The sequence below is a fragment of the Apodemus sylvaticus genome, chromosome 13 (assembly GCF_947179515.1).
Source record: "Apodemus sylvaticus chromosome 13, mApoSyl1.1, whole genome shotgun sequence".
Classification (NCBI taxonomy): Eukaryota; Metazoa; Chordata; class Mammalia; order Rodentia; family Muridae; genus Apodemus; species Apodemus sylvaticus.
This window is the reverse complement of record NC_067484.1, coordinates 85,563,662-85,582,847: the sequence shown is the minus strand read 5'-3', so window position 1 is coordinate 85,582,847 and position 19,186 is coordinate 85,563,662. Positions and strand designations below refer to the sequence as shown.

The following is a 19,186-nucleotide window of genomic DNA, read 5'->3' as shown; positions in this document are numbered from 1 at the left end:
CAGTATTAGCATGCTTCTAAAAGTCCTGCATGTCAGTGAGCACCCAAGTGTTCATTTTATGCGGCTATTGCTTCTGTCTTTCAAAAATCATATTAAAAGGGAAAATACACCCAGATAAACTGAACCCAAATTGATGTGAGCTCAGTTCTTTCCGAACAGGCAAAGTGATCATACATGTTGATATTGCTTTGTGCTAGATTTTGGGTTGCTTAAAACAAAATTTTCAGATGCAAAAATCATAGCACAAAATTATATGCTTAAAAATTAATAAAAGCCAAATAAAAATGCAGGAAACTAAATGACCACATAAATTGGGGCAAAATTAAACCCAAATGAACTGAAAATGATAACTTTTCAATAAATAGATTCATCATTAACTAAAATGAGGAGTTTGCATAAACTCTATAAGTTGGAATCAATTGTAAAATTTCAATTACATCAACAAAGTTTGGGGAACTGCTCAGAAACTTACCTCACCAAGCCGGGGCTGAGTGAAATTGTGCCACTCCGAGTAAGTGTATCTGTAGTTGTCCACCTCCACATGGCCTCCCCTGCAAGGATCCAGGGTGTGGTGGTGATAGCCAGCCCCTCTGCGGGAGTCCAGAGTCTGCTGCTGTCCTCCTTTTACCATCTCAATGGTCTCTTGCCCTCCACTTTTAACTCCAGTTCCCATGGTGGTGAAAGCTGTCTGCCCAGAAGCTCCCACAGTTTGAGTCGTGAAGCCATTGGTGGAATACTGAAAAGGTAATGACACGCCTCCATTAAATATGCAGTGAAAGAAAAGACAGCGAGAAAGAGCAGCCCGCAGCCCATGCTCACAGTGCCTGGATTTGATGTAGGCATCGCACAGTAATCCTTCCAAAGACATGGACTGGATCTGGACACTGAGTGCCTAGCATGTGCCTCGTACTAGATGCAGTGTCTAACACAAGAAACAAATTGCTGGTGCAAATCAAAACGTTTCATGTAGATTCCACCTTTAAACAACGCTTAGCATTCTGTGCATGCTCTGTCCAGCCTTCCGGCACCTTGAACACAACATCGTTGTGCCGCAGGTATTTACTGTCCCAGTTAAACTCATTCTCTTTCATCAGGCAAGAGGAGAAACAGAAACAAGCGCAAGCTTTCTCAGTTCACGTTGAACACCATTCCTTCCAACTCGAATACACAGAAAAAAAAATTACTATAAACCTATATTCCTTGTAGTCTACATAAATCGAACAGTAAAGCAGGCAGGAAAATTCCAGAAACACCAGCACATTGGCCACCCCTCTTCTTGGTTGTGTGTTTAGATCCTGACATTAAGCAGCCTCCTCTCAGTGGTGTACCACTTTAGACTGTCCGCCTCAGGCTCAGTTCTAACCCACATTATAGTAAGGAAGAGTCCAATAAACCTTTTCCCACCATGATCAAAGTCTGTAGAGATTTATTGCTGGAGCCAGTTTAAAAAAACAAAACAATTACACTGGTGTTTTGTGAGTAATTAAGTGAAACACTTGAAAATACAAACAGTTGCTTAGATGGATTTTTTTTTTTTTTTAAATAGAGGTCTAACAGTGAAGCCTCGAAGCATATGAAACAGAAAAAGAAAGTGTGTGCTAGAGGATTATTTTAATATCAAGTAGCATAGCATGTCCAAACTGAGATACCACATATCTGTGGAAACTAGATGCTTTTTATCGATTCCCTAGGCTGGATGGCATTTACTGCTAAGTTATCAAACACCAAAAGAAGCTTTTTGAGGGAAAAAAAAAAAACTGGTTTGAAAAAATACTATAGGCTAAATTGTCCTCTGTAGTTGGCTTAAAAACACAGGTGACTTACAACTTTGTCATCTCCAGGAGCCTCAGTGTTTGATACAATTAGATTCTGCTGGGCTAAGTCATCGGGAAGAATTTTCTGTTGTTTTGATGCTCGGGAAACACTACAGACTAAAGTGAACAGGATACCTGGAGACAGAGAGAAAGAGGCCCCTGTAAATGTCTCATCAAATAATGTGAAACTGAGTTGATAGTATCTGGTTTGGTAAGTCATTCACCAAAAGGTATATCCTAAACACCTATCAAAAACATATGTTTACACATGTCAAAGCATATACAGCAGACAAGCGTGCCCTGAGCAGGTATGCTACAGACACATACCACATGGTATATCTCTACATGGAAATGTATATCCTGCTGACAAACAAGAGAGTTACACATAAGCATGTATTAAATACATGAGCTGGTGAGGTGGCTCAGTAGATAAAGGTGTTTGCCACCAAATGGATAACCCATGTTCCCTCCCACAGTCCCAGCTAATGGAAGGAAAGAAGAGACTCCTGAAAATTGCTCTCTGACCTTCACAGAGTGGGCGCTGCCACCAAAATAAAATAGGCATATATAAAAAGTTTTAAGTGTGTATGTTAAATATATTGTGTTAAATAGAAATGTATCTGTGTTCAAACTACTACCTATAAGTATTAACATTCATTCTAAGAATAACTTTAAATTGCTTTAAAGGCTTTGAGTTAAACTCAAGAAAGAACTTACAAAATAGCAAGGCTATGCCCAACAGTATAGCAAGGATAGCCCATGGTCCAAGTCTCACTTCAGCATAGCCAGTCCTTTCTCCAGAGCGGTGTGTGCAGTCACTTTCAGTAATGCAGTCACATACGATGACAGTCAATGATGTCACTGAGGACAGACCAAGCCTGTCTGTAACTCGGATAGGAACTGAATAGGATCCAAATGAAGGGTCATTCTGATAGGAAAGGCGTGCCGCTGTATCTGAATAAATAAATAAAAGCAGGGGTCACAAACCTTCTTGAGCAAACCCGGCCGGTTATCCAATAGATAGCCATTTCCCTACAAATGGACACTCGTGGATTATTTAAACGCTAGGATTCTTCCCAGAGCTGGAGCTGAACCGAAAGCCTCTGACCCACAGCCAACCTGGCCGGATTGTAAAGTCACCTAGAGGCCTGTGTCTTAGGGCATTTCCAGAGAGATTAAAATGGGGAGGAAAAGCCATACTGAAGGCCAAGCTGTGCGCTGGAGCCTGGACGTTAGCATTAATGGCTCTCTGCTTCCTGACCGGGGATGCAATGTTACCAGGTGCCTCGAGTGCCAGCCAGCAATGCCCGCCCCACCATGATGAACTGCATCCTCACACCATGAGCCGGAATAAGCCTGTCCTTCCTCAAGCTTCCTTGGCCTGCTATTTTGTCATAGCTGTGAGGGAGCTAACTAATGCCCTGCCTCTTTATTAAAGACCTTTGGTTCTTGTAATAAAGTATTTTATCTGTTCATAAACAAATCCTTTCTACCATAACTAATAGACTTGGTAAGAGGTTAGTCTTTGTCCTATCTTTCATCTAGTCACTTAAACCCAACACACTAGATTCCCCTTCATGTGAGACCCATCAGGGAGTCAGCCATCTGAAATTTGGATGTCTCTGTTTTGTTTTCATAAAATGCACCAAACAGACACAAATACTTGTGGTTTACCAACAAGAACTGGTTCTGACAGCTTGGAACACATTTATTTAACAGGCAGGTCATAAGCAAACCGAAGGAACCTGATCTTATGGTCCTATAGGACACTTGGACCAACTAAATTTTCTTGTTGATGTTTTGATGTATTTTTTAGATTAACACTAGGAAATATACAGATCAAATGCTGGTAGGATCTAGGACTCAGAGCAAAAGATGTAATATGACGCTCACTGTAGACTGCCATAAGCCATAGAATAATCACTCTGTTACTTAATTTCCCAGTGAGGTGTGCTCATTGTCTGTGTAGTATTTGAAGTTCCCACTGTGAAATTGGCTTCCTAGGACAGAAAAAAATCACAGAGCTGGAATTTCAATAGAAACCACGGGTACTAATTCAGTGAACTAAGACATAATCATGAGTCCAAAAACAAAACTAAGAGTGAGTCATATTCTATGTCTTTCATTGTCTTCTTGATTTCTAGAAATAATCCAGTTTTACACATGGGTAAACCAATGCTCCAAGACAATAAACACCGTTGTCAGATTTATGTAACAACTGGTATATCCAGCTGTCAACATGAAACCCATGTCACTTCAAGACTTCTGTTGGTATATTCTTCTTACCCTGGCATTTCCCAAGCTTCCCCGTGTGTTCAACGACTGGTATTTTAAAATAACAAAATTTAGAGCTGGGATGCATTTCTGTTAATGAACACATGGCCAGCATGTACAAGGCCTTGAGTTCAATTCTTATACCCGAGAGACAAAATGACTTACAAGCCCTCTGACTAGAACATTATGACCAAATATTATCTGACTAAAGAGAATTGCTTAAAATCCCCCATTGTTTTATTAATGGCATTTAAACTGAAATACTATGACATTAAACAAGTAGGAAGAACAAAGTTATAAAAATAAAGTTTTCTTTTCTTAAGAAAAAACAAATAAAAATTTCTTTCCTCTTCCCTAAGACACACAATAGAATGTTGTTATAAAAATCTGTGTATCTTGTCAGCATAGATCATCGTGGTTCAAGATAGTGTGCTTCAACTTGCACTTTTTAAACTCTTCCTTTAATTTGTCATGGTAGGAAACTGAGGCACTGCCACTGAAAGCATGAGGTAAAAAAAAAAAATTAGCAATGTTTCAAGTCACCCAAAAGTGACTTTAGGAAGGCTACAGGGCCATGACCTCCCAGTCCACTACAGTGTGTACCAGAGACTAGAATTAAGAGATGGTGTCAGGGTGGCACAGTGTGGCAATGAAGAAAAGCCACTTTAAGACCAACCATTCTTATCACAATAGGTCCTTTCTGGGCTACTGTTAATTGGGAACCAAAGTGAATAAGATTCCCAAGGGAAACACAGTAGACACAAAACATGGAGACACCGGCATGGTGTCAGAGAGAAGCTGTGGGTTGTTGGGATCACTGAAAAACACAGATAGCCCCACAAGGACGCACTTACTGTTCCCAGCTACTTGGCAGCCCACAGTTACAAACTATCTATGCAGGTGAGTGCTTTGATATGAATGCAAATTTAAGTAATACCTCAGGGGATCCTGATATCATCACCAGCAAACACTAGAGAGGCTCACTGACCATTACACCAAAATTTGTATCTCCTTGAATGGTTCTCTTACAATGAATTTTTCTTTTCTATTCCAATATACACATGGAAAGAAAGAGAGAGAGAGAGACAGAGACAGAGAGACAGAGACAGAGAGACAGAGGCAGAGAGACAGAGACAGAGAGACAGAGGCAGAGAGACAGAGAGACAGAGACAGAGAGACAGAGAGACAGGAGACAGAGAGACAGGAGACAGAGAGACAGAGAATACTGCTGAAAAGAAAAGGCAATATTTGCAAACACATACCATTGATTCTTGTCAGCCTCCACATCCTCCGGACTTCCGAATCAGAACTCTCCAAACTGAAATCAAATGGTGGCCCATTCACTGGCTCATCAGGATCAACAGCAACAATTTCAGCAGAGGACATGGTAGCCTTGCATATCACCACTGTCTGCTTGGGTATGAATGGGCCGTTGTCATTCACATCTTCAAGTATGAGTGCCAGAGTTCCAGTACAGCTTCTCCCATCTAGACACAGAGCGGTAAGAACACATTGTTTTTATTCATTTATTTATTTTTTGCTAGGAAATCCTACATTGGAAATTAACATCTATATTGAATAATCACTTATGCATAGGTTACTGCAACAAATGCAGCCATGAGCAACACTGGGAACACTAAAGGAAAAATCCTACTGCTTCCAAGTGGATTATACATGTAATAACTGCTACTTAAATATTTTTGCCTGTTCACTAGATCATGTTCACTAGGCATGAAAAATGTCAACAGAGACATTTTAGTTGATTTTGAAGAGACAAAAACAATGTATAGAAGGATTACACGTACTAAACTTAAAAGTGTGGGCAGCTTGTCACACACACCAGTGATGTGGAGAAAAGAGAGAAGGCAGAAGGTGGGGACTGACACCGGCAAGAACCCTTGGGTGCTAGACTAGAGAACTAGACTAGAGTTTAGCATTCATGCTTAGGATGTGGAACAAGGAAGTTGAGTAGTAGAAGATATGTATTCAGAAAATTTAACCAGAAATGGTTCAAGCGTAGAGAGACATTTCCAAATGTAGAAATTATCGCTATGGGTGTAGCCTCATAACTAGACTGTCATCTATATATTAAGTAAACGGAACTTAGGACTGTGGGTGTAACGTCTGTAATTAACCTGTCACTCATATATGTAAATCTTTCTGATAACTCTATACAAGGCACTGCATCAGGAAGTCTGCAGCATACAAAGATGGAGCAACCTCAGGGAGAGGAGGTTATAAAGTTTAAAGCCAAGCATGAGACTAGGAGTCCTGTCTCTAAACCATTTGTTCTTTCCACATAGTAAGGGGGATTTGGACACTACAGATGGAGGAAAAGGAAACACAAAAACCGCACCACCCAGAGCCTAAGGCCGTGTCTTATATGCAGCTGCCAACCTAAGCAATGGAAACTAAGCTTGCCTGGCAACCAAAACTTTAGCTAAGGGTCCTCTGGGTAGGACAGGGGCTGGCTCTGGGTAGTTCTAGAGCCATCACAGGCTAGGCACACCAGGCAAACAGGCTAAGAACTGGTCTGAAATGTAGGTGCAGGTCACTACAAAACTGCCTTCCAGTTAAGATAGAGTAAGGTAGAAGAGGAGAATCCAAAGGCAGAGTTGATCAGATGCCCCCTATTGATGCTAGGATAGGTCCTAAGGAGTAGTGTTAACAGAAACAACCAAATCACCAGTTGGGAGATGAATTCACTCTACATGAGAGCTTTGAAACAAACCCATGTAAGATCTTCAAGAACACAAAGAAGGTGATTTGTTAACCAGAAATGAAATCACAGCTCAAGTTCTGGTAAAAATCAAACAGCAAAATTCATCTACTACATATTCTAGAAGAGGAAGGATCAGCAAAAAAATAATATTTAAGGAGAATATTTGAGTTAACTCAGAGAGAGTTGTAATATCTAAATCATCTTCCAATATCACTTATACAATTTAACTTTGATGGTTAGAGCATAATGAGTTATGTTTCTTATAACTGCATATTTATTTTACAAATGCACTACATTCAATTATAGTTTTTGTTTTTCAAGTTCTTTTTGAAAGTGTCTCAGGTAACCCAGGATGACAGATGAAGATAGATTAGCCTCAAATTTACTGTGTAATTGAAGCTGGTCTTGAATTGATTCTATGTATCTTATAACAAAATTACACTTCACACTCTAAATGTGTCTTGTATACACAGTCACTGTGATCATATTTTTTGAATTTTCAAGATGCACAAAACATAATTTTCTATTTTAGGTTTTTACATGGTGTGGGGTTAGTTTAACTGTCAGTTTATCAGGAGTAGAAGCATGTTGGCCTGTGGGCATGTCTGTGCAGAGGGGGTTTGTGGGGCGGTGGTCCTGGTTGCCTTAACTGAGGTGTGTACACCCAGCCACGTAGTAATGGCATCAGCCTGGATGTTGAGCCCTGGGCCACAGAAGAACAGAGAGAGCTCAGAGAGCTTCCCTGTGGATGTGACTCCCCGCTTCAAGTCCCCGCCCTCACTTGCCTGGACAGATGACTACAACCTGGACGCCTGGGTTTATAAAGTCCCTTTCTCTTCCGTGTTGCTTTCCAAAAGGTCCTTTCATCATAGCAACAGAAACCAAAGTGGGCTAAGTGAACTGACATTTGGGCTCTCTCATTTTACAACACACTATAACTGTAACTGATTCCTTTTTTACAATGTGCTTAATTCTAGACCCCAAGTATACCGTTAGTTTCCAGTTTTCTAGAAGTGTACTATGTGACTACACAGTACATCATGACTATATCTCCTCCTTATGAACATCCTGAATGTTGCAAAATAAATTAATATCTTTCTAAAGTAGATTTCCCACTTTGATAGGACTATCACTAATATATTATAACTTTATTTCTTACACCAAATTGGTTTTTCTTTTAATTTTTATGGAATGTGTTTGTTTAGTTATTATTAGCAACAGTGGAGGTCAAAAGGCAACTTGAAGAAGTCCATGCTCTCCCTGTGTCTGAGAATCAAGCTCAGGTCTTCAGGTTTTGTAGCAAGGACCTTACCCAGCTGAGCCATCTCATTGGCCCCATCTTAGATGATGTTATCTTATAGTTGCATCTAATATTATAGAGTCTGTAAGCTGACTAGTTAATAAATGGCAACATACTTCTAATTATATATTATGCTGAGGTGAAATAAAATGCAAATGTTAATGTATAGCTTTAAAACTATATGTTTGATAGGCTGGGCATGATGGCAAAGGTCTTTAATCTCAGCACTTGGAGACAGAAGAAGATAGATCTCTATGAGTTCAAGGCCAATATGGTCTACATAGAGAGGTTCCTACTGGCCAGGGCTGCACAGTTCTTCACTTGATCTTAGCCAAAAGGCCGAGAAGCGATGCACAGTGAGTTCTTATCTCAAAAGATGAACAGGTATTTTGTTGGGCTGGGAGCAAGACTTGTTAGGAGGGTGTTTTGTGTTACATATGAAAGGCTTGGGTCTGATCCCACACCTTTAAAACTGAGGAAAATGGAGGTAGCTATCTTAAAACAGATTTCTTACCTGCATCTAATGCAAGGACTGTAATATTGTAGATGCCATTTCTGACAGTCTCAGCCTCTCGATCCAGTGTTCGGAAAATGGTGATTGATCCTGAATCTTCATTAACAGTGACCCATCCTCTTGGGTCACTTAACTTCCTGTACCTGTTAACCACAGTGAAGGAACACAACGAGAAGTATCATGAGTCCAATCATAACGCCAATAACAAGTTAGGGACTTTTCTAGCACTGTAAATGCTAAACACAACAAATACCTTATGCCGTTGCTGTTTCTGGTCTCTGGGTCATACGCCTTATACCCATCATTTGTAGTACCAACTGGCGCATTTTCCCGAATCCTCACAGTTTGCGTTGGAGGGATACACTCAGGGCCCTCATCCTGATTTGTCACGGTGACAGTCACTGTAGCTGTGCTCACAGGTGACTTCGAACTAGCCTCTCTAGTGTATGGGGCTTCGTTAGCTACGCCAATTTGCAGGGTCACCTGTTGCCGTTCTTCATGGTCCAGAGGCTACAGGAAATGTACAGATGATCAGGTCAAAGCATGGAAGAGCTGGTGGAGTGCACTAGATGAAGGACTTGCTGATGTGAAAATAGTAAGGACCAGATTGGGAACAGTCATGGAACTTTAAACACAGGCATGAATGTAGGGGAGCTTTCAATCCAGTGTTTGGGTGGAGCTGGCCACAAACAACTTTCCCTCAAAAGAAAATTGAAAATGAAAGGCATCACTAGATAAGGCTCTAGATAAGACTTAACCACTTAGATTCTTAATGTAAGTTCCAATTTCAGGTATGGATTGTAACAGCTATTTTACACTTTACTTTAAATCAACTTCGCTTAAAGTCTACAAAGAGATGGTTATTTGCCCTGGATTTGGAAGTCAAAAACTAAGTCAAATTTTTAAGAGGTTTTGTTTTGTTTTGTTTTGTTTTGTTTTGTCAAGTCTTGTGTGTCCAAGATTGGCCAAAGATGGCATGAACTTCTCTTACTCCTGACCCCACCTCCCGAAGGCTGGGTTTTACAGTGGTGTACCACCACGCCCACTTTAGGTTGGTTTAGAATTTGAATCAAGGACCTTATGCCTGCCAGACCAGAAGGCTGCTGTAGCTCCAGCCCTATAAAACATGTAGGAGTGGTACAGGGATGTGACAGCCAGCCCTACCGAGCAGCCCTGTGTTATGACCTGCTCAAAAAGAAATGCTATCACAACCATTAACTACTTCTCCGGGAATGTGCAGACCTGCATAATAATTTACACGTAACTTCCCTGTGATGGCTAAAGAAGCAGGCTCCCCTTTAGGGCCATTGACCTTTGCCCTGGAAGGCTGGAGAGATCCCAGTGGCCTGCAGGTGAGATAAGGCTAGGATAGCGTTGTTCCTGCTGTGAGGTACTTAACTGCTTGATTTTTGCTTTTGTAAACTCCCTTGGTCTTAGAGTCTTGCTTTCTGATCCCTTATTGTCTCTTAGGTAAACTCTTCAAGCTGTGGGACTGTGGTGAAGTGGTCTTTTTATTACTTTATAATAGAGTGCATACCAAGTGTGTCCTTTTGTGATTAGGTTGCCTCACTCAGGATGATATTTTCTAGTTCCATACACTTGCCTAAGAATTTCATGAATTCATTGTTTTTAATAGCTGACTAGTACTCCACTGTGTAAATGTACCACGTTTTCTATATCCATTCCTCTGCAAGAGAAACAACTGAGAGGGGGAAGACAATTCTCTTGCACAACAGTGGATTCCCTAGATTCCTGTAATGTCCATCATTATAAGCCCTACGTTTGGCAGGGCATGATGCTGTTTAAAGATGCTGTGTTTCTACTAGCCTAAAGAATATAAATTCAGTTAATCAAATTTTGAATTGACTCTAAGTCTTTGGACTTTCCCTGTAGACTTGAACACAACAGTGGAGGAGCAAGAATACAGAAAGATTAGAAACACTATTTGCTCCTTTTTCAAATCTCTTCATCCATGGTCAATGGAAAGTATGCTTTATTATGGTTGTTTAGGGAGGTGATAAGGACAGTTGACCAAAATAAATAAATAAATAAATAAATAAATAAATAAATAAATAAATATCCAGGGATAAAGACTGGTGTTAGGGTGGGAGAGCTGTGGGGTCATTTTTTTGATTAATGATTGATGTGGGAGGACCCAGCCCATTGTGGGTGGTGCCACCCCTCAGAAGCTGTCCAGGTATCTAAGAAGCAAGTCTAAGGAAGCAAAGAGAGCAAATTAATAAACAGTGTCCCTCCACGAGCTCTGCTTCAGTTCCTGCCTTGAGTTCCTACCCTGACTTTCTTTGAGCTGTGATATGAAGTGCAAGCAAATATGAATAAAAAAGTTTTCTCCCCAAGTTGCTTCCATTCATGGTGCTTTATTAGAGCTACAGAAAGCAACCTAACAGTTACTCAAAAATGAATATGTTCATTTCATTTAATATATATGAATGAAATAGTATTTATAATTACCTAAACTATATATTTCATGCTTCCATTCACCAGAATATCTTTCTTCCCATTAAATCTTTGCCTGCTATAATATGTTACAAATTACAAATATCCAATTTAATAATGAATTCTTACCTTAATCACACACAGAATGCCTTCATTGGTTTTGGGATCTGTTACGATCTTAAAATGTCCATTTTCGTTGCCCTTTAAAATGGTGTAATTAGCTCTCCAGTTAGGTGAGTTAACTAAGTCTTTATCTTGAACAGTAAGACGTAAGATTTCCACATCAACTGTATTTTCTTCCACTGATGTCATGTACTAGAAGAAGAAGAAAGCTGCATTAGTTGAGCCTTAGAAAACAATGTTACCATATGAAGTAGCCTTGTTCATGCAATGTTCGAAGTACCGTGTTCTTATGTTTAAACCTTCAGGTCATTGTGAGCATTTTGTGCTAATCCGTGAGGCACAGAGAGGGATAGTCAGGCATTTCTCTCTAGTAAACAGCAGGCACTTACCGTAGTTCGAGTGAACGTTGGCAGGTTGTCATTCGCATCTCCAATAGTAATGATGCAGGTCGCTGTTGTCTGCAAACCAAAATACTGGCCATCCATATCCTGGACTTTTATTATCAACTGGTACTTGTCAATTAACTGAAAGCAACAAAAAAATGTAACCATTTGGTAAAAGAGCATTGTTATAAATGGAATCTTGACTTCTACTCTGTAACTTGTCTTGCACTGATAATTTAGAAGAACATCGTTCTGTTTCACAGCATTTAGAAATCTAGAAAAAGTGTCTCGCTCTAATAATGTGTGATCAATACATGAAGACTGAGTCGTTCCTCAAAGTGCTATCGACTGAATATGTAATCAGTTAACTTTAGGAACTTTCAAAAGGAAGAGAAACACTGTAGTCATTGGGTACGTCAGTACTCCACAGCAATGCAGATAATGTTTTATGTTCCGTCCAAAGTACATGTTTATATTCAAAACCATTATAACTAAAACGACTGCTTGTCTCCTTTTCAGACATCTTCGTACCACAATTTCAGGCCCTGCCAGTCCTTACTGCCTTCACCCATTGACTGACTAAAGTAAAACTGAAGTGTTAAAGTTACTCACAGGTACCCTTGGCAACCCTTGTCTCCCTCACCTAAGTGCATGCATATGAGCACACATCATAGAAGTCATGTAGTCAGAAGAAGGTGTCACATGCCCTGGAATTATAACCATTTGTGAGTTAACCAGTGTGGTTCTGGGAACTGAACACAGGTCCCTGAAAGAGACACCAGGTCCAACTAATGAGTGTCTCTCCGGCTACTGCTGGAAATTTTGAGATTCGTAGTAATACCCAATAATCATGTACTACTCCAAGATCACAGATGACATTACATAAGACCAGCAAACTGCTATTGGGATTTCCGTGAATAGCACTGGCTGGAGAATGTTGGATAAGGAAGTAAATAAATGGCTAATAGGGTAGTCACAGTACAAGTATACAATGTTCATGTAAAATATCCTCAGAGGGAATATCAACATACTTTGGAAAGTTTTGGGATCTAGGTGAGAGGAGACACACAGTTTTGACAGCATGACTGCAAATGGATATTAGAAAAGTCATCAATTGAGAAACTCACTGAAGTCATTTTCCCAAAAAAACAAACAAACAAAAAACCAAAAAACCAAAAAACCAAAAACAAATAAAACACGGGAAGAGCTTGCTAATGAGTTAAATTTTACATACACTGCATCTAAGGATCATTTCAGTTATCCAGGTAGAAGATAAGGAATTGAGCAGTTAGCTAAATTGGAAGCAAAGCAATTTTATCTACATAAGGGGAAGAACCTAAACAAGACTCAAAAGAATTCTTTCATTTTAAAAGTTAAAATGTGGATAGCATATTTCCACCCATCTTGCAAAGGTTCACTTTTTATTAGATGATTCCTTGTTTAAATACTACAAGTATACCTCTATGAAAAGTTTGATTTCATAAAAGATAAAACTCACTCTGGAGAGAATAATCTAGATGTTCTAAATTAGCATACCATGAGGTTACTTAATGTCCTTCATTTGCAGAATGAAAATAATAAATTTCTGTAAAGTTGGGAAGTAATCATACTTTCCAGAAACATACACACAGGTGACGCTCAGAGACAGATGGCATAAGCACCCCTCATTGAAAGTGTCTGGAGACAAGAAATGTTTCAGATGTTTACAGATTTTAGAACACTTGACTCTACCTCACAGAATATCTTGGTGTCAGGCCCACATTAAGACACAAATTGTTGTGTGTTCCACTTACACTGAACACACAAAATTCAAAGGTGATTTTATACTATATTTTTAGCGTGCCTCATTTTGGCTGCATGAAGTTAGGTGTGGAATTTTTGTCAATGACATCAAATTATTGTTCAAAAAAACCTCATATTTTGGAACATCTCTGCCTTGAGATTTTTCAGATGACATAATGTATCCATGCTCTTAAATAGCCAGATTCATCCCCTACTACCTGTGACCCCTCTGTCCAGCTGAGACAGTGTGCTCTTAAAAGCTATGCTCTAATCCAGCGTTCTCCACTGACAGTTGTTACCTCTCTGTCCAGCTGAGTCGACGTGGTGGTGATCACGCCCGTACTGGGATGCATAGTGAATAACGTGGGTGGAGAAGGCGACTGCTGCAGGATGGAGTACCTCAGCCGAGTGTGCATTGTGTCCGGCTCATCCTTGTCGGTTGCGCAGACCTCCCCCACGGGAGAACCTGCAGAGGGAAACTCCTGCTCAATTTCCAAACCCTCACACGCTCTACCTCTCTTAATTCACTCTTTTCGGCTGCTTCAGAATTCTTCTGGAGCACTTTCTGACAGAGCAGGAGGATCACAGCCTTTATAATTTAATAGATGCCCACATAAAATAATGCCTCTTCTTAAATACACTCACTGTAATATTTTGGGAATCTGGTGCCCACCCCATTTTCAGCGTATGTTCATGTGGGCTTCTATAAATGATGATGCTACCCCCTCTGTGAACTCTGTACTTCTAAACTGAGGGTTTTTTTTCTGATTATTCTTAAACTCTTCTTCCATTTTCAAGCCTGTGCTTACATTAACCATTTGAGGCAGTTCTTTCTAAACATTAATTGGTTCAGTCGGGTCATCCTAGGGTAAGTTCCCAAAGGTTCTCAGTGACTCTCAATCACGCTCAGAATGCCCCTATCCACTCACTCATCGCTGGCATGCAGTAGATAGCCTCACATGCTGAATGACTTCATTTAAGCGTTCTTCACCTAAAACCATTTCATTTACCTCCCATAGATATGTAAAGTAACTTATTTGGAAGGTGCCAGAAGGCCTGCTGTCTTTTTGATAATTCTAATCTACAGATAACCCATCGACTGGGTTAAGAAACTAAGAAACCACAGGTTGTCAAACCAAGAAACCAGTGAAAGGCAGAAGAAAGTGTCCTGTTCTTGCCACCACACAAGGCTGCTTTCCCGTGGCCACAGAGAGGCTCGGTTTGCGAACCAAAGCTCATTCAAGCCGCCCTGTATCAGTGGTGTAGCTACTTACCAATGGGACTGTTTTCCAAAACTGTGAAGCTGTACACTGTCTGCGTAAAGATCGGGTAATTGTCGTTCTCATCCTCTATTTTAATGAGGAGCGGCAGCGGGTACTCTGGTGTATACCCGTCTGGAGTAGTTGCAAATGCGGTCAGCTGTGAATAGAGTAAAATCATGAGAAAAACTAAGTACAAACAGCCATGTTTTGGTTTTGTGGTCCTGGGGATGGAACTCAGATTCTCACATGGGTCACGCATGCTCTTTCCACTGAGCTAAACCCTCTGACAAACCAATGCAAAGCCAAATGTTTTCTCCTTTAGAAAACTAAAACAGAAAAGAATCATAAAGCCAAAAATAACCTATTGAATTTTATTTATTCCTTTTAATTTTTTGGGCTAAAAGAGTAAATGATATAGTGGCTGAAGTTAAAAACTGCTATGCGGCCTAATTTTATGTCAACTTGATAGGGATGAGAGTCCTCTGAAAGCAGGGAAGCCCAGATTTAAGAAAGAATCCTGCATAAACAAGCCTGTAGCGTATTTTTTTAACAATGATTGACGGGGAGGTCCTCCTTGACCATTGTAAATTGAACAATCCCTGGGCTGGTGGTCCTGAGTTTTATTTAAAAAGCAGGCTGCAGCCATGATGAGCAGGACCGTAGGCAGCACCCTGCCATGCCATCTGCATCACCTGCGCCTACAAGTTCCTAGGCTGTTTCCAGTTCCTGACCTAATTTCTGTCAGTGATGAACAGTGATGTTGAACATGACCCAAATAAATCCTTTCCTCCCCAGCTTTCTGTTAACACAACACATAAACTTCAGACCTTACCTCAAAGGACTCATACTGCTCCCGATCTACACGACCAGTGCAGTACAGGTTTCCAGTATCTCTTTCCACATAAAATAAGTTTAGAGGTTCTTTATCAACTCCTGGACCTCTGATGGAATAGTATATGGTGTAGTTTTGAGCTGTGTCGGATTGGATCTAGAGAGCAGATAATATAAGCATATGTTCATTTCAGCAGAACCTGTATGTGTATTTTTATTCAATCACACTGCCAGTTACTAAAATAAACAATTATCCCCTGTTGTTTTGTTTTCAGAAGAATGCAGCAATATAATAAGGAATTACAATGAAAAATTTTCAAAGACAAGATACTTGCAAAATCCCATGGCAGCAGATCAAAAAATATTTTATAGACTAAACACTATGTACATAAACCAAACACTTGGAACTTCTCTGTAATGAAAAAACTTCTGACTTCTTGGGGTCATTAGGGAGTTAGGCTGTATAGCCTATCCTTTCAGAATGATTATCTGTTGCCCCCCTCAATTTAAGACCTGAGGTTTTAGTGTATTTGGACAAGTATTCCAAAAGCTGGCTTTCACCAGGTGTGGTGGCATCTGCCTACAGTCCCAGCACTGGGAAAGAGAGATGGAGAACTAGGAGGTAAGGCTAGCCCAAGGCTACGGAACAAGACCTTGTCTATGTGGATAAGCCAAGCTATGGAAGAAAAACACCACATTTTCTCCCATTCAGGAATCGAGGCTGTATAGACATATATAAAACCATTTCTATAGGGTGTGAAAACATGAGGGGAAGTGGAGGAAGGAAAGGGGGGGGGAAGGGAGAAAGAAGTGAGTAGGTGAGAGTGAATTTCACAGTACACTTGAAAGCAGCTATCTTTGTAACTATATAAAAATGAGCATCACCAGTACTGCTTTAGAATACTAGATGAGTTTTACAGTTCTCATAGATTACGTTTGCATGACTAAAGCTGAAAAAATGTGTACCCAACTATTAAGAAATATTTATACACATGTGCTGAATCATGATGCCTAAACCTTCCATTCATATATTTACATGTAGTTTTGTATATTCATATATTCATATATCTTATGTAGCTATTCATAGATATATATATATACATATATATTCATATATCTTATGTAGATATTCATATATCTTATGTAGTTTCATGTTTTTAATTAGTAAGGATTCATCTAGTCTTAAGCACAGCAGGCAGGCATTCTATCAGTGAGACACACTTCCAGCCCTTACCCAGTTATTTTTAAATAGTTATTGATTATTTTTGAAAATAGAAATGACAGCCTTCAGTAGCCAAAGCAAACTCTACCTGTTGAAGGAAGAGTGGGAAGGGACCCAATGAATTCTCTAGCATGGAACAAGGGATAGGAGCCCATCTTCTCTTGGCACGGCTGAGAACCTTCTCTGTATGCAGTCTTTTATTTAGTACCTTGATTTAGAAGACAAAAAAAGATAAGTCTTAGTTGTTAAAGTCGATAACTACCTCATCCCCAGACATTTAAACTGATACATTTGTCTCCTCTTATAAGGGTTGGCTAGGAACATGTCAACCCATGGTAGGACTTCAAAACCCAACTAAACTTCAATACTGCAGAAATAATAGCACTACTGACAAAGAATAAGACTGTAGTTATTGTGCTACCAGCCATTCTCTTGAGAAAATAACTTGGTGGAAAAATGGAAGAGAGAGACAGATGGACCAGAAGAGATGTCACACTGAAAAGTAAACGTTTGCTGCGGTGTTGCCATGCAAGAGCACAGGAGAAGGAGATGCAATGAGAATGACGTGGACGGCTTCGCTTCCAGATTTACCACAGGCACAGTCCACTCACCAGCAACCAGCCAGAGCCCGGGACCCAGAGAGATCTGTCAGAACGAAGAGCGGAATATGGTGACAGCGCTCAGACTGCTTCCGACAGCCAGGGACTAGGAGAGGTTATTTTGACCTTTGGTGTCAGAATCAACAGGCACACATGTGGTCCAAACCTTGACATTGTTATCCGTATTCAAAGACTAGAGCCATGCTACTGACACAGGGTAAGCAAGGAGTTAAGTGTGAGGTAAAGAAGGAAGTTGCAGCTGTGTTCAGGTAGCAGTCTCCAGACACTCAGAACCACTGTGAGGGTAAATATTTTGAAGCCTCAACTAGACTGGCCCCAATACATTGGAAACTATGATACCAGGGCATTCTCCCTCGCAAGTCCCCTATCAAAGGGTCTGCATCCCCCAAGCCCTGATGACATCATTTTATCACTCCGTGTCCCCATATGCCACCCCCACCACACCCCTGCTTATTTGGGGGGCTTTTCTAGAGGATCATGGGGAAAAAAACCCTATAAAAGTGAACCACCATAACTTGATGCCAAAAAAGAGATCACCTTTTCCCCAGAATATGCTACCTGCTTCACGAATATTCATAAAAACCTTTTTAAAGGTCCGCAATACAAAATTCACTGGCTGATTGCTGCAAAGGAGAAACACAATTGTATCTCTCTCTAGAGTGTTTGTTTTCTTGGCTTGGTTTGGCTAAATAAATGCCTGTTTAAACTGTCTATGTCTTTGGCCCCAACTCCTTTTGTGGGCTTTTCAAAAGGTAGAGTTTCCAAACTTGTTTTTGGAAATACATACCCCAAATCAAAGTGTTTCTTTGTGTCCTGTCCTCCTGTTCTCATGTGAAGCTTATCCCAAATGGAAAGGACATGTTTCACAGCCAAGCCTCCTTCACTAAAGCACGCTAGCTCCCACTCCCCTCCTAACCAAACCATCCCAAGTTTTCTCTGGGATCCCACATCTTTCTTGTCGGTGTCAGTCAGCCCTAAAAAAAACACCAATTACACTTCACGTATACCATTTCACATACCTCTACTGGGCCCTCTAGATGGACAGATATCTCCCTTTCTTCTTGGCTGTCTGTGTTGAGAAGCCAAATAGTAAAGCTTCTTTGTCCCGAGGACAAAACAACAGAATTAGTTGTGTACACAGAGCCATCGTCTAAGACTTGGAAGTCAGGATCAGTCAGATGAATTATATCTGCTGATTTAAGGCAGTCCTTCAGGTTCACTGCAGAAAATACACACAGCAGTCAATTTAGCAACAAAATTATATCAAAAGTATATCCAGTATGTACGTGCAAGGGATCAAAACACTTAAATCACACAGTGAAATATATAGTAGTTTTAAATCATATATGAAACTATGTGGTTAAGGTTCTCCCAAAATACACATATTGCTTCTAACTCTTTGTTTTACATGTGTTTAAAGTAATACTTGTCCTGACCAAAAAAAAAAGCATGTGAATTCCAGTATTTGAACATTTGACACAATGGATTTTCTTTCTTATCTAAAATTAGCTATTATACACTATTTGTGACTATACACAAATTAAAGTCAACAGTTACTAAATTAAAATACTACTGAAGTCTACATCAAAGTAAAATAATTAATATTTTTTTCACATTTAGTTGGTTTTTTTCCTTCTACAACTAAATCACATAAAGAATTAACTGGGCCAGCAATATGTCAGGGAATAAAGTTCTTACCTTGCATGTGTATGTGTGTGGGCAGGGGAAGCACACATGTACACACACACACACACACACACACACACACACACTTATTTATGAGGCTAAATACATAACTCAGGGTAAATTGTTTGCTCAACAAATGTAGTGCCCTGGGTTTGATGCCCAGAACACCTAGAAGAAGGAGGAGAAGGAGGAGAAG

At 40.1% G+C, this 19,186-nt stretch overlaps 1 protein-coding gene across 1 annotated transcript in view; it reads right to left on the bottom strand.

The window, feature by feature from the left end:
- Dsc2 (desmocollin 2) overlaps nucleotides 1-19,186 on the bottom strand; it is a 30,055-nt gene that overhangs the window by 1,958 nt on the left and 8,911 nt on the right. The window contains exons 3-15 of the mRNA XM_052155882.1: nucleotides 18,324-18,523; nucleotides 16,773-16,892; nucleotides 15,464-15,619; nucleotides 14,644-14,788; nucleotides 13,669-13,835; nucleotides 11,594-11,728; nucleotides 11,211-11,396; nucleotides 8,878-9,134; nucleotides 8,625-8,767; nucleotides 5,351-5,575; nucleotides 2,532-2,768; nucleotides 1,825-1,949; nucleotides 473-736 (exon numbers count right to left, since the gene is read on the bottom strand). Coding sequence (XP_052011842.1) covers nucleotides 473-736; nucleotides 1,825-1,949; nucleotides 2,532-2,768; nucleotides 5,351-5,575; nucleotides 8,625-8,767; nucleotides 8,878-9,134; nucleotides 11,211-11,396; nucleotides 11,594-11,728; nucleotides 13,669-13,835; nucleotides 14,644-14,788; nucleotides 15,464-15,619; nucleotides 16,773-16,892; nucleotides 18,324-18,523 — 2,360 coding nt within the window. The remainder of the gene's footprint in view (nucleotides 1-472; nucleotides 737-1,824; nucleotides 1,950-2,531; nucleotides 2,769-5,350; nucleotides 5,576-8,624; nucleotides 8,768-8,877; nucleotides 9,135-11,210; nucleotides 11,397-11,593; nucleotides 11,729-13,668; nucleotides 13,836-14,643; nucleotides 14,789-15,463; nucleotides 15,620-16,772; nucleotides 16,893-18,323; nucleotides 18,524-19,186) is intronic.